The 15648-nt window shown below is 46.4% G+C and overlaps 1 protein-coding gene across 5 annotated transcripts in view; it reads right to left on the bottom strand.

Annotated features, from left to right (window-relative positions):
* PODN (podocan) overlaps positions 1–15648 on the bottom strand; it is a 45372-nt gene that overhangs the window by 20107 nt on the left and 9617 nt on the right. For 4 of the 5 annotated variants that reach the window (XM_072649485.1, XM_072649484.1, XM_072649486.1 and 1 more), the window contains 4 exons: positions 11595–11857; positions 5141–5234; positions 2895–2959; positions 1184–1293 (listed from right to left, as the gene is read on the bottom strand). In XM_072649485.1, coding sequence (XP_072505586.1) covers positions 1184–1293; positions 2895–2959; positions 5141–5234; positions 11595–11852 — 527 coding nt within the window. In that variant the 5' untranslated portion in view covers positions 11853–11857. Of the gene's footprint in view, positions 1–1183; positions 1294–2894; positions 2960–5140; positions 5235–11594; positions 11858–12100; positions 12284–15648 lie in introns of those variants that run through there. The other variant, XM_072649487.1, reaches the window with a different exon arrangement.

Here is a 15648-nt window from a genome sequence, read left to right as displayed (position 1 = left end):
CTGTCAATACTAGAAGGGCCAGAGGTGGGCAGGCAGTTAAATTCACATAGTCGTTAAGTCCAGAATCCCAGAAGCTGTGCTCTGCCCTCAGACAGTCCCATCTGCAGACAGGCTGATCCCCTTCTGCCTCTGGGCCCTGCCAGGTGCCTCAGGATCAGCTTTGTGAGCTGAGATATGAAGGAGGTACAGGAAATTCCATAGGGTTAGTCCCTCCGGTTCTCAAGCTGTTGACCTCCCCTCCTTGGCCCCCTTGCAGCAGCACCTCCTTCCTAGGGGCATCATGACGGCAGACATGGGAATTATTGAAGATCATCCTCAGGGAGGCCCACAGCAGAGGCAGGAAAGGGATGTATCCAAGGCCCAAGCTAAGAGTATAGGAATTGGAACCCAAGGGCTCTTCACCCCTCTGGTACTGAGCAGGGATGGATCAGGGACCCTGGGGGAGCAGCGCTCAGCCAACAAGCATCCAGCATAGTCATATTAAGGATGGAACATTCTATTTGTGCTTTCCCAGAGGGAGAAAGGAAGAGGACAGCAGGGGCCTGACCCCCACAGAACCCCTGCTCAGGACTGGCCTCTTGGAGACTTGGCTCACCTCCAAAAGAGAGCCAACATCTCCCCCAATCCGCCATCTTGGAAGAGGCAATAGGTTAGTGGAAAGACTATCTGTCAGGCTCTGCCACTGACTCATGGGTGACCTTGGATGAATTGTCGGACCTCCCTGAGCCTTGATTTCTAGTTTTAAATCTAAGATCTTATGAGTAAAACTGAGGCACAAAAAGTGGAAGTGATTGGTCTAGGGTCACACAGTGAGGCAGGGGAGAGAATTAACTCTCTTAACTTGTCATGCTAGCTCTCTACTGTTTCATATTTTCCCCAAGGGAAAAAACAACAAGCATACTTCACCCCCTTCCCTCTCTCCCTCCCCTGACCCATCAGGCTGAAAAACAATTGGTCAATTGGTCAGTCATTCAACAAGCATTACTAAGCACTTATTATGTGCCAAATGCCACGCTAAGCCACACACTTCCATAAAATAGAGGTGGATCCAGCCCAGGACTCCTATGAGTTACACCCCTACCCACCATTGCCCCATCATGCTATACATAAGGTGCTTACCAATCCAATCAACCCACTGCACCCACCATCACTGCCACAACCCTGCTTCACTCTGACCTCTGACCTCAAGTTTGGCTTCTGGCCGAAGGTGAGCCCGTAGATCTTGGTGAGGAAGTTGGCAGCAAAGTCAGCACTGACCAAGGCACTCGGCAGGAACCTTGGAGCCAGAGTTAGCTGGAAAGGGAGCCAGATTGGGGTGGGGTGTGGGGAGAAGATCAGACAAAGACAGAGATGAGTGATGATGGATGGACAGATGGTGGTGTCTAAGAGACACAGAAACAAGTTGATAAGCAGACAAATAGAAAGACAATGAAACAGGCCAATTAAGTGGACATGTAGATGAAAGGACAGACAACTAGATGGATGAGAAGATGGATGGGTCAAAAACAGACAGGCCAACAGTGGCACCCAGCCTTCTCCCAATCACGCTGGCAACAGGACATTAGCTGGACAACTTCCCACTTAGCATCAGAGAAGGATGTGGATGCTAGTTGACTCTGAAATGCCTTCCCAGGGCTGGACAGGGAGGAATTGATTTCTAAGCCTACTCCTTTGAAAGTTCTTGGCTTCCCTTCTGAGGAGTGGATTGATTTGACCTTCACTTCTCAATGAAACAACTTCATGACCCTTGAGTTCCTGAGTTTTGTATCAGGCTCTAGGGAAGACAGATCCTCTCTCAAACCATCCCCACACATCCAGGTTCATTGCCCCCACTGCTCCCAACCCCTGCCTTGTCCTTGGACCTCCCCTGTGGACTCCAGCCTTCATTGGCCCCACCCCCTTCCACCATTAACCTGAACCATGTGACTTTACATAATTTTCTTTAAGGTTCTTTTGCTTCCAGAATTCTCAATCAATTAATAAATATCTATTTAGTGCCTGTTCGGTGTCAGGGCTGGGGACACAATGAAAGGCAAAAGGTGATCTCTGCCCTCAAGTTCACAGTCTAATGGGATGTGTGTGTAAATACGCACATATATGAGTGTGATTTGATGGCCTCAGAGGCAGGTATGACCAGAAAAGAAAGAAGGACCATGATTCAGGGAGAAGGGAGGCTACACCTGTGTCCCTGAGATCCCAAAAGGCCAAAGAAGGGCCTTCAGGGACAGTGCTGGGCCAGAAATCTGCAGAGAGATGGTTCCTCGCAAATATGGAAGGAGCACAGAACACAGTCTGTCAGAGGGAGAGGGGACCTTCAAGATCCCAGGTCCTTCCCATTTTACAGAGGAAGAACTGAGGCCCAGAAAGTGACTAGGACTTGTCCCCCCTCATCCCCCACTCTCCATGAAGATCCATTCAAGATGTCACACTTTGGGTAGAGCCCCAGGGACATAGGCCATTTATGCTTTTCTACCCCCTCTACTAAAAAGTGACAGAGGGAAGGCTCCCATGATGGGTGCATCATGCCGCTGGTAAGGGTCCTTCACAGAATTCCCTCCAAAATAGACTCAGATTTTAAAGGAGCTCGGAGGTCACCTCTTCCAACCTTAACCTTGAGGGAAGAAACTATTTTTTCCAACCAGCTGGGGAAAGGTGAGCTCTGGCAGCCCCTCCCAGCACCTTCAGGTTAATGAAGGACTAGATTCTAACTCAGATATCTTGACGGTTCTTTCTGCTGTCTGCTCAGGGAGGAGCTCTTGGACACACACTCTGTGGGCCCTCTCTCCAAGCCTTCTGGCCTGGAACGAAATCAGGTAGTCTGAGAATCTGCACGAGCCAGGCAGCTTCTCCTCACTCCTGCCGCCCCCCTCACCCAGATCACATCCCCAACCTACCTTATTGTTAGCCAGATACAGGTAATTCAGGTTTGTCAGCTGCTTAAAAGCTTCCTCTGGGAGCCCTTCAAATGAATCAATGAAAGCAGGTCAGTACCTTGGACAGAGGAGAATGCTCAGGGCCAGAGAGTCAAACACAATGCCCCCTAGGGTGTTAGCCAAGCATTTAGGGCCCTCCACTCCGATCCCACTCAAGCTTTCCAGTATGGTTATCTCCTGCTATTTTCAGTCTCACCAACTCTTAGAAGGATTAGAACCAGAGGCAGCCTGGTGAGAGTTCTGATCTAGGGATCACAAGATCTGGGTTCAAATCACTGTCAAACCATCTCTGAACCATGGCACCTCCACTAGACCTATCATCCCCACCTGACTCTATCCCATGAACCACCCAAGCCTCTGATAGGTGAATTTTCTCCATTGTCTTGCCATGGTCCAAGCTTCCAGCTTTCAGGCCATCTCCACATCAAGATTCCTGCTCTCTGATCACCATGCTAGTTGACCCGCTTTTGTCTCCCCATTAGCATCTAAGCTCCGTGAACTGACCCAGACATTCTAAAAAACAACTTGGAACTCCCTTTGCCCATCAATCCCACTGCTAGGCCCACACCCCAAAGAAAGAGGAAAAGGACCCATCTGTACAAAAATATCTATAGAAGCTCCTTTTTGGAGGGCCAAAGACCTGGACACTGAGGGAGTGCCCATCAATTGGAGGATGGTTTCAGAGAAACCTGAGAAGACTTATGTGAGCTCTTACAGGGTGAAAGGAGCAGAACCAGAGAACAAGTTATACTATAACAACAACACTGTGAAAGCCTTCGAAGTTCTGGTTGACACAGTGACCAACCCTGAGGACCAGGGTGATGATAGGAGATGCAGATGGAACTGATGCCTTTAAGATTGCTACCATAAGCAATCTTAGGGGATTGCTACCACATCCCTGGACTTGGGCAAAGTAGGCATCTGTTCTGCTCGACTAGAAATATTTGTTTCCAAGGTTTTGTTTATCTTTTTTTCTAGTGAAAAGACAGAGAAATAAATTCTTGTTAATTCAAGGTATTTTTAACAAAGTAAAATCCTTAAGTGCAAAGATTGCCTCACTTCTTACGTTTCTGTCACCAGCATTTGGCCCAGTGCCATGCAACCATAAGAACTTAATAAATGCTCTAGCTAGCTAGCTAGCTAGCCTGGCTCAGCCATTAAGTCACTGGCTATAACCTTGGATAAGTCCCAGCTCCCCCAAGCACCCCCAAGGATACTGAGGGAAAGCCCTACACACAGGACAAGGCGAGGACCCAAAGTCCCCAGGTTTCCTGGCCTCTCTCCCTCCACTCTCTTCACCCATAACATATGAGGCCAGCCTGATTGATGGTACACCAGTTCTGCTCCCTGCATCTGAGTCCCCCTAAATGTCCTGACTCCTCATGACTCCCCAGCTGTTCCTTAGTCCCAGAGCACAGAAAGCTCCCAGGCAGCTCTCCAATCTAGCACACAACCCCCCACCCCATCATCTTTCTTTCCTCTCCAAGACCAGTTGAGTTTCTTTCTGACCACTTGTATAATAACAACAATTCACATTCCTAAAGTACTTGAAGCATTTCCAGAATCTCTGTCTACAATGCCCTCTGAGGTAAAGTACTGCAAATATTATTCTACCAGTTTTACAGATGAGAAAATGGGCCCATAGAGGCAAAAAGATCTGCTCGGAGTCACACAGCTAGTAGATCCTGGAGTAGGGAGGAAGTCTTCATCATAGTGGCCTGGGCATGTTTAGCTTGGGGAGAGGAGGTAGGGGGGCAGAAAAGAAGAAGGGGCAGAGTTCAAGTCCATGCGAGAACTATCTAAGAGCAGGATAGTGTGCCCTGGGAGGTAGTAAGCTCCCCCTCACTAGAGAGATTCCAGCCCAGCTTGGATGATTCCGAGGAGCCTCTCATTCTGACATTCAGAACTCTACCTCTTCCTTTGTCCTCTGGCCCTACCCTTCTCAGGGCTGGAGGGAGAAGATGCACATTAGGAATCTCCAAAGGAGATTTCATACTCACACCTGCTGAGTGACTAGCATCCTCTTAACCCTGGAGGACCAGCCCTCCCTTGCTCTGGGCTGATGTAGACATTCCCAAACACCCAGGGCTAGCCACAGGCAAGGACCTCCCCCCCAACCAAGGCTCACACCCTGATTCCTTCAATGTCCCCCATCCCACACTTCCTGTAGGTCTCCCTCATCCTCACCCTGCCCAGGGCTACCTCACCTCGGGACGTCAGACGGTTATTCTGAAGGTTGAGGGTCTCTAGCCTGTGGAGTCGTGAAAGCTCATCAGGATAGATTTTCTCCAACTGGTTATTCTGTAGGAGGGGAAATGGGTAAGATTAGACTACAATGGAATGAAGATCTCCAAGGCTTTCCCCTCTCTGAGCCTCAATTTCTCTCCTCAGTAAAATGACAGAGCTAGACTAGGCCAGTATTTCCCTACACCAACTCAATAACGGGATTTGGGGGCTTGAAATACATTGACAGGAACCATTGGTGGTATTGAAGTGCCCGGGGTGGGGGTGGGGGGGAGCTGGCAGAGAAACAGATGCTGTAATCATCAGGGCATCCCAGAGAGTACCCTGGACACAGAGACCAAACAGAGGAGATGCTGAGGAAACAGATCAGCAGCCTGGCTCAGGTAGAGGCATCGTACAACAATGGTGGGGACCCAGCTACCCAGCCTCTTCTCACTTTTTCTCTCCTCTCCTCTCTGCTTCTCTTCTCTTTTCTCTTCTCTTTCACTCACTCTCTCCTTCCCTCCCTCCCTCCCTCCCTTCCTTCCTTCCTTCCTTCCTTCCTTCCTTCCTTCCTTCTTTCTTTCTCTCCCCCCTCCTCCTTCCCCATCTTTCTTTTTCCCTTTGTTTCTTTTTCTGTCGTCTCCCTTCCACTTCCTTCTTCTTTCTGTGTCTGTCTTCCCCTCCTCACCCCCCATCCCAAAAAAAGCACAGCAGCCCAGAACTTCTGCATTAATGATTATTTTGTCCTTCAAAGGTGGCAGAACCGACAGAAGAAATTCCCTTCTGGGTTGAATTCTAGATAACAAGTAGGCACTGGTTGCTGTGTGGCAATGGCAGATTAGAATCACCCCCTCCCAGCACTTTAGGCATAGTCTGACAAACCCCCAAGGACTGCTCCACCCTGGGGGCAGAGTCTGGAGGAAGGAAAGGCAGGATGCCATGGACCACAGACACCCAAGAAGGAGATTCCAGAAGCACAAAGGGTAATGATTCAGAAGAGAAAGGAAAGTCAGGGGTTGTCTAAGGTGACGTGGATGTCCACAGAACTCAGCAACCAATTTCTACTTAAAAAGACACATACAGAAGATAGAACCAAGGGCAGATAACTGAGGTGCAATAAGGCAGCAAGCACTGAAGAAGCACTTACTGTGTACTGGTTTTGTGTGAGGAGCTGAGGATACCAAGGTAAAGTAAAGCAACCCCTGCCCTGCACTCAGGGAGCTTCTTCTCTGCTCCAGTGTATACACAATGACCAACTACAGTTCTAGAAGACTAAAGATGAACCACACTGTCCTCCCTCCTGATAGTTTCCAAGTGCAAAGCCCTGGGGGTAGGGGTGGGGGGAGGCATGGCCAATGTGGGAATTTGTTCTGCTTGACTAAACAGTTTATGATGAGTGCAAATAAAGAATCCGCTGAAGTGGTCACATTATTTGAATCTGCATGGCATATTTCCATTAGGCTAGAATAATTACCAATTTTACCTAATTATAATTTTGAATAGTATGAATTTGAATACATGCCACCACTTCATGGGACTCAATGCCTGCACTAATTGGAACCTCGCTGTACATGTTTGTAACAGGGGTTCTCTTTTTCGTGCTTTCTCAATGGCTGGGGGGGAGGTGGAGGGAAAGAGGAGGGTGAGAATGTGACCCTGAAATAAAAATTATTTTAAAAAAAACCTTGACAACTGATGGGATATGTAGATGAAGATGAACACACCAGCATTTTTATTACTATAAGAACAGTCAGGTGTGATAAAGCTCAGAATGAGTGGAAGATGTCAAGGAAAGCTAACTACAACCCAAAATGGGGATCTAAAATGCTCCTGAAGGAAAGAAGAGGCTCTGGGAATGGACTGCCAATGCTTGGGATATATGGGATAATGACAACTGACCCCAAAGAAACTGCAATGCCCCTCAACTCCTAATTTCTTATTTTTTCCTCTGCCAGACAGAAGGTCCTCTACATGGAAAATGACAGAACCAAAATGACAAACCAGGAGTTGATGCCCAAAATAAGTTAGGAGAGAGTGGGAAGCAGCGAGTGGCCTCTGATGAATTCAAAGGTCATGTGGCCCAGATGCACATTATCAACAGGGTCTCAAAGAACTGGAGGATGAAATGGCTTTCCCTTTCATGATAATTGGGACATTTGCCCCTCTCCAGTTGATCAAGTCAAACTGTAGTCCACTGAGTTTGACTTAAGTCCCTGGAAAATGCTAGAATGAATTATTAAAGTGATGATTAGTGAGCATCTAGAAAAGGAAACAGGGGTGACCAAGGGCCAGCCTAGTTTCATCAAGAACAGGTCACGCCAGACTAACCTCACTTCCTTTTTGGACAGGACTAGCAGACGAAGGGAATGCTATGGATTTGGTTTACCTAGATTTGAGTGAAGCATTTGATAAAGCAGCTCATACTCTTCTTGTATAAAAGATGGAGCTGTGTGGCCTAGGCAATAATATGGTTAGAGGGATTTAGACCCAGATGGATGACCTCAGTCAAAGAGAGGTCATCAATGCTACAATGTCAATGTGTCAGTGGAGAGGCCCCAGGGCTCTGTGCTTGGCGCTGGACTGTTTCATATTTTTATCAATGAGACAGAGATAGAAGGCTTATCAAATGCCAAAATAGTCTAGAACATTGGGTTGAATTTTTCAAAAGAAATTCAGTAGGGATAAATATAGTTTTACACTTGGATTCAAATGACCAATTTCACAAGTACAAGATAGGGGAAGCAGAGTTAGGCAACAGTTTGTCTGGAAAAGATATTGGGTTTTACTAAACTACAAGCTTGTTATGAGTCAGTCATGTGATAGGACAGTCAGAAAAGCTGATAAGTTCTAATAGGCTCTGAGGCAGCAGCATTAAGGGAGAGGGGGGTCCATGCTTCCAGGAAGAAGAAGAGGATGGTCCCTCTGAACTCCTCTTTGGCCAGAGTGCTTCTAGAGGATGGCATTGAGTTTTTAGTGCCAAGCTTTGGGTGCCCAGTATAAGCTGGAGAATGTCCAGAGGAAGGTGAACAGAACGAAGAGGGGTCTTAAGTCCTTGATGCAGGAGAATCACTTCAAGGACCTGGGCCTGGTGAGCCTGGAGAAGACTCAAGGGGCAGGTGATGCCCAGCTCTAACTGTCTCATGGGTTTTTTATAGAGAGGGGTAAGATCTGTTCTGTTTAGCCTCAAAAGGCAAACTGAGAGCAAAGGGAGACATTGAAAATATAGAGGAACTTAGGTTTATCAGAAAAACCTCCTAAGAATTTGAGCTGTCGCAAAACGGAAAGGGCTGTTTCCCTCCGCCCCACCCCCCAGACTGTCAAGCAGAGGTCATGTGACCACTTGCCGGGTTCATGGTTGGGAGGCTGGGGGATCTTTCAGGGAAGGAGATGCCTTCCAACTCCTCTGGACTATGAATCTTCTACCTACTTCTCCCACATAAAGGGATAGAGGTTAAGCAAATGTCAAAACAGAAAAATAGAAATTAGAAATAACAAGAAATGATATATGAATTATAAATTATAATTTAAACACCCCAAAATGTTACACTGAATAAGTATTTTCGATAGGAATCAATCATTTAGCATTTATTAAACACCTACTATGTGCCAGACAGAAGAATAGAAATATTACATTTAATATTTTAGAAGGGAAAATAGCACTGGGACTGGCATTTTCTTTTTTTTAAAATTTTAGACTTAAGTACTAAAACTTAAACACACAATGAGAAAAAAGAAACATATAAACTTAAATATTGAGACTTAAATACAAAATAAGAAAAGAAAAAAAGGCATTGCCATGCACACAACAGAATGTAAGAGAGGATTCAAAATATAAGCAATAAATTTCCATTTCAAGAATACCTATATAATACATACTGTACATTGTGTTGAGAGCTGTTCATCTTTTTTTTTTTTACACTTTCTTGTAAGTTTTCTTTTGTTTTCTGCTGTTCTTTTTCCACCTTCCTCCCTGCCTCGCTATGGTGGGGTATATTTATATATAGACATATGTATTTTATATAGATATGTACAAACACACACACATATATATATACTTACATGCATACATAGACATATACACACAAATATATATACATGTATACCTACATATACCCCTATATACATACACTTATACATACATATACTTAGACATATACATTCCTATGCATCCATATAGGACCATATATTTGTCCTCAGAATTGGCATTTTCTAACAGAATTATGATTCACATGCAATTTGGGAAATTCTTAAGAACCTTTGAAGCTTCAAAATTCTGTGACCTAACATTTTACATTCGTGGAATCACAGGACTTCGAGCCAGACCTTGGAGAGCACCTCGTCCACGTCCATCATTTTACAGATGGGGAAACTGAAACCCAAAGGAATAGCTAGCGTTTCTATGGCACTTTAAGGTTTACAAATCACCAGTGATCTCTCAATTGTTAAATCTAATGGCCTTCCCTCCATCCTCATCTTTCTTGACCTCTCTGTAGCCTCTGACACTGGTGCTCGCTCTCTTCTCCACACTTTCTCCTCTCTCTGTTTTCCTGACACTGCCTTGTCTCTGTTTGACTGCTCCTTCTCAATGTCCTTTGCTGCTCCTTCCTCTAAGTCACACCCACTAACCACAAGCATCCCCCAAAGTCTCCACCCTGAGTGCTTTTTCCTTCTCCCTCCATATTCTCTCATCCAGTGATCTCCTCAGCTTCCATGGGTTCAGTGATTATGTCTAAACAGGTCATCAACTCCCAGATCTACATTTATCTAGCCCTAATCTCTCTCCTAAGTACCAGTCTCATATCACCAACTATCTCTTGGACTTTTCTAACTGAATATTCCATAGGCACCTCAAATTCACCATGTCCAAAATTGAACTTATTATCTTTCTCTCAAATCCTCTCAATTATCTCCTCCGTGTCTTTATTATTGGTGAGGGTACCAATATCCCCCAGCCACCTGGACTTGCCACCTAGAGCTGGTGGCAAAGCAAGCTCTTTATAGATGGGAGGTGTTTATCTAGACCACTGGCTGACTAATTAAAGTGTCGTGGGATAGGCAGAGTGGAGTCAACTGCAAATCACAACAAGGGGAAGATTGCATCCAGCTGGGGCAACCAAGGAAGGAGGAGACAAAACAGCAGAGTCTGGCAGGAGAACAGGCAGTTACCTGACATTGCATGTCATCAGGAAGAGAGTTTCAGAGAGGTCCTAGGAGAAAAAGGATGATGGGCAAGAAGTGGGACCAGGAACGTTTCTTAGAGGGGAGGACATGGAAGGATGGGGCATATTTCTTCAGGTGAAGGGGGGCAGGGAGACCAGATACAGGGAAGTCCAGATATAGTCAAGTGCTTTAGCAAAGAAACCAGGACAGGATGGCATGGGGCTGACGAAGTTAGGGAATGGAGAACATGCAGCTTATGGGGAGAGCAGAGTACATGCACAACAGCCAGGAGTACTCTTTGAAAACTTGTTTTTAAAGCATCTTACGACTGTCAGCCATTCTTACATAATATCTCTAACTATATATTATATATATATATATCATATATGATCTTCAGTTCATAAATGTAAAGCTGGGAAGTCTCTTAGAGGGCACCCTTAATCTTAGGGATAGATTTCAGGGGGTCAATTAATTTGGATGGTAAAAAAAAAAATATTTCAATATAATAGGTTTCCTTTGTAACTTAGGTATTTTATACCTTTAAAAACAGGGCTCTGACAAAGCTTCCCCAAACTGCCAAAAGGGTCCATGGCACCAGAAAGCTCTTGCCTTATAGATTATCTAGACTAGATCCCTATTCTTACAGAAAAGACTGAGGTCCAAGGAGGTTAAGAAGATGTAGTTGTTTACATGTCGTCTCCCTCCTTAGAATGTGAGCTCCTTGAGAACAGAGACTGTCCTCTTGTCTGTCTCTGTATGCCCAGCACTTAGCACAGTTCTTGGCACATAGTAGGTGCTTGGCACATAGTAGGTGCTTAATAAATGTCTGTTGACTTGATCAAGATTATACAGGTAGAAAAGGGTGGGTTTTGAACCTACCTAAGCTGCCTGCAAATGCAACACTCTGTCTTCATTTCCCATTTGGTCTCTGATAAGGAGAGTGAGAACAGACAGAGGATCAATCCTGGAGTCAGTAAGAACTGGCTTGAAGCCCTACCTCAGACATGTTAGCTGTGTGACCCCTGGAAAATCACCTTGTCTCTCCCCAGGTCAAACTCTGAATATTCATTGTAGGTGAATTGATGATTAGCAGCTGTGAAGGGGCTTTCCACACTAGAAATTCCCTACATTGACAAATTCTCCGATTTGGACTAAGTCCAAAGGAATAGAATAAGTGACATTTGCAAGGTGCTTCAGGATTTTAAAAGCTTGCTACAGTTCAAGATCTCTCCTGGAGACCTGGAGAGTTGTGTGACTGAGGCGCCTGGCTCTTACCTGCAAGGACAGGTGATTGGTGTACTCAGGGAGGTCCCCTGGGAACTCCCGAAGGTCAATGCCTCCACAGTCCACCACACCCTCTTGTGTGCACACACATTCTCGGGGGCAGTCCAGGCTCCCCTGCCCCGGCTCTGGCCTCAGAAAAAGAATGGGATCCTCCAGAAATTCGTTGTCTTCGTCGGTCTGACCATGAGTGCCGTGGGGCCCCCAGGTCCATGCCCAGAGCACCAGCAGGAATGTCCTGCTTGGGACCATTGCCTCTGAAAAGGAAGGAAAGGCTCCATGAGGACGACTAAGGGAGAGGTGCGAGGGCTGGAAAAGGTGCTGGTCCCTGGCCTCCGACTCCAGACCCAGTCCGCAGAGCTGGGGGGATCTCAGAAGCCACCCAATCCAACCCCTCTTCCCCCATCCCCACCCCACCAATCGAGAGTCCATCACCACCTGAAACAGCCCCTGACATTCCTAGGTGTCACCCATTCTAAAGAAGACCACTATAAACTCGCCTCTTGGCAACTTTCCCCCAAGGCTTCTCTGGAGTCACCGTGCTGGATATGTCATCAGAAAGGTCTGTGTTCAAACCCTGCTTCTGACACTTGTGACCCCAGGGTCCTCTCTTTCAGTCTCAGTTTCCTTATTTGTAAAAGGGGCATAAAAACTCTCGTCAATGGTGTCTGAGTCTGCACCCGTCAGGTTCTCTGTGGAACTGAATGGAATTTTACATGAGTGGGGGGAGGATTGGTGAGGAAGCGGAGGGTAAGTCTGGGTATAGGAGTCTATTTCTGCCTATGCCTCACTCTCCAGGTATCATCTAGATGTGTCTATGTGAACATATAGTTAATATGGATGGGCAGAAGGTGTGGAGATGAAGATGGTGAAGCCTGTGGCTAAGGAGAAAAACTGGGGGTCAAGACAGACTGGGCAGCTGCCGGGACAAATAGGCCTTGAGGGGTGAGTTCAAGGAACTTGAGCCCTCTACCAACTCCCTCTTCAGCTTCCGTGAGAGCCCCCCTCCCTGTGGGGTCCTGCTCTTGGCTCTCCTAGGGAGAACAAAGGGTGTAACCACACGCTGGCGCGCAATGGCTGGGAGTCCCAAGGGACCAGCTTGAGCTACGCTGGGTCTATAGAAAGCTTTGGGGTTGGGAGCTGGGCCACACATTCTCCCAAAGAGGATGCAGATCTTTTTTTCTCCTTATAAAGGCAATATTTGGGGGAGGGGTGACAAAGTTTCCCACGGAGGCCATGATCTCCTTTTCCAAACATTTCAGAACTCAGACAACCAAGGGTTGTCATTCCTCTCTGTCAGCTACTGGCAGCAGGCAGAATAATCCCTCCAGTGGGGCGGGGCGGGGGCGGGGGGGGGGGGGGGGAGGCAGAGAAGCAAGCCCCCTCTGGCCCAGTCAGTCACCAAGCATTTATTAAGCACCTATTGTGTACCAGGCAACCACTGGGGATACAACGAAAGGCAAAAACAGTCCCCACCAGTCTACGGGGGAGACACTTAAAGGAACAGGAACATAGAAGATATGTACAGAAGAGAGAAGAGACCATTTTCAAAGGGGAAGCAAGGGAAAGGCCCCCAGTTGCAGGTGGGATCTGAGTTGGGTCTTGAAGGGATACAAGGAGGCAAGGGAGCAAAGCATTTCAGGTACAGAAGACAGCCTGTTAAAGACACTTTGACTAGATTTCATTGTAAGTGTGTGAAGGAGATGAATGTATAATGAGGCTGGAAAGATGGCTGAAGCCAAGCTATGACTGGCTTCCCCATGCTAAGCAGAGAAGTTTAGGTTTGAACCCACAGGAGATGGAGTTTCCTGAGCAGCATACAAGCTATGACCACACTCATATCACCAGATCTGGGCTTAGGGAATACCAAAATGGCGGATTATGGGAGTAGACTGAAGCCCAGAGGAAAGGATGGATTCAGAGAGGCGAGGGGACCACTGACGCCTTTTAGTTTTCACCCACTCCGATTCTGGGAAGGCCTCAGCCCCCTACACACACACTCACCTACCCCCGCATTCTCATCCCTAGGTCTGTGCTTTCACATTTCACTTTGATGATACCAGCCCTTGGAAAACCAGAGTTGGAGACTTCTCCCTTTGGCATTCTCCCACTCCCTCTTCTGTGCCCCCTCTACCTTCCTAGGTGCCCTCCCAGGCTCCTTGGACTGCTGCTCGCTCACCTGTGCCCCATAATCCCAAGTGACCTCCCTCCACCTTCTCCATCAAAATGTCCAGCTTCCAACAAAGGCAGCCTAGAGAGAGACAGAAGCATTTTCCTGCCTCAGGCACTAGCTTCAGTTTCCTATCCCATGCCCCTATCCACTGAAACCATCTCACCATACAGCTAGCACCCTCTCTCTCCCTGACCTCCCTCTCTCCCTCCCTGCTGGATCTGAGGCCCCGGCCTCCATACACAGGCATTCCAGGATCCAAGTCTCAGAGAAGTTTGTCTGTTCTTCCTTGGAGTTCTCCCCCTAGGGCCCAACCCAGCTGGGTACTGACCGAGTGTATGCACTCTTGGACATCTCAGCCCTCTCTAGCTACAGTCCATCCATCCCCCTGTCACTCAAACCAGCTCACCATCTGCCTGCCACTGACCACTTACCCTGCCTTTCCCCATCACCAGAGCAAAATTTGCTTCCCTGGTCCTCCCTCCTCCAGATGCCCTGTCATCCCCTCTCAGAATGTTAGCCCCTTGAGGGTATCATCTCTCCTTTTTTACATATTTATAGCCCAACACTTAGCACACAGAAAGTACATAATCAGCAAGTTCTTGTTGTTCACTCAACCTTATAACTGGGAGCAAGTCATTTAACCATTCAGAGCTTCAGTTGCCTATAAAATTGGCATAAGATCTGCTTACAATACCTAGGGCAACAGCACCTAGCAGATCCAAGTTCTAGACCAATTCGTGGTTCTCCCAACATTGTTCTTTGCGTTTCTGATGTTGGTTGATTCTGCCTGGTTAAAGGCTAAGGATCAAGTTAGGATCTGACCACTTATTTCCTTAACTATTAAGCTGACAGTTTTAAAAAATGAAAAAAATAATTCCAGCTTCTCAGGGTTTGGCTCTCATTCCTTGGGGTCTCAGAACACTCTGCTTACTGGAGCAAACTCATCTTTCCACAGCACTAGAAGGTCTGCAAGGCACTTTTCCCATAATGTGTGGAAGATAGGCCACCATAAGCTAGGTAGGTGAAATAACTATCCTCATTTTACAGATGAGGAACCTGAGACTCAAAGGTGGAGGGGGGAATTAAGATTCTAAGCACCTGTTATTTTTTCTTCTTTTTATTTTATATATGTGTATATATATATATATATATATATATATATACACATATTTGTACATACATAATGTTGTCTTCTTCATTAGAATGTGAAATCATGGGAGTAGAATTTAACTTTTTCTTATTTTATGGCACATCGTAGGTGCTTAATAAATGCATATTGATTGATTGTTAACCAAGTTTTCAGGGAAATTGGATCATACTATATAGACTTTAACATCTAGCTTAAGCCCCTCTTCCTACAGGGAGATATACAAGGAATTCCTTCATCCCAAGAGGGGCAATAACCCACTCAAAGACATCCAGCTAGCAAATAACAGAGCTAGAATTCAAGTCCAGAGGCTTTGATGCTGGGCCTGGAGCTATCCCCAACAGACCATGCAGGGGAGTCCAGCTTTCTTCCTAGATAGGAATTTCCTTCTACAACATCCAAGATAAGGGGGTTCTTTAGTTTCTGCTAACACTTCAAGTAATGGTGCCCTTATCACCTCCCAAGGTAATCCATTCCAGCCATGGGTTCCCATAACAATGGTCAATAAACTTTTATTAGTCACTACATGCCAGTCACATTGTAATAATAATGTTCAGCTGTTTCAGTCATGACCCCATTCAGGGGTCTTCTTGGAAAAGATACTAGAGTTATTTGCCATTTTCTTCTCTAGCTCATTTTACAGATGAGTAAACTGAGGCAAACAGGGTTAAATGATTTGCCCAAGGTCAAGTAAGTGTCTGAGGTGGGATTCAAACTCAGGAAGATGA

This window comes from Notamacropus eugenii, chromosome 2, assembly GCF_028372415.1.
Source record: "Notamacropus eugenii isolate mMacEug1 chromosome 2, mMacEug1.pri_v2, whole genome shotgun sequence".
NCBI classification, from domain to species: domain Eukaryota; kingdom Metazoa; phylum Chordata; class Mammalia; order Diprotodontia; family Macropodidae; genus Notamacropus; species Notamacropus eugenii.
This window is presented reverse-complemented; position numbering and strand designations above follow the sequence as displayed.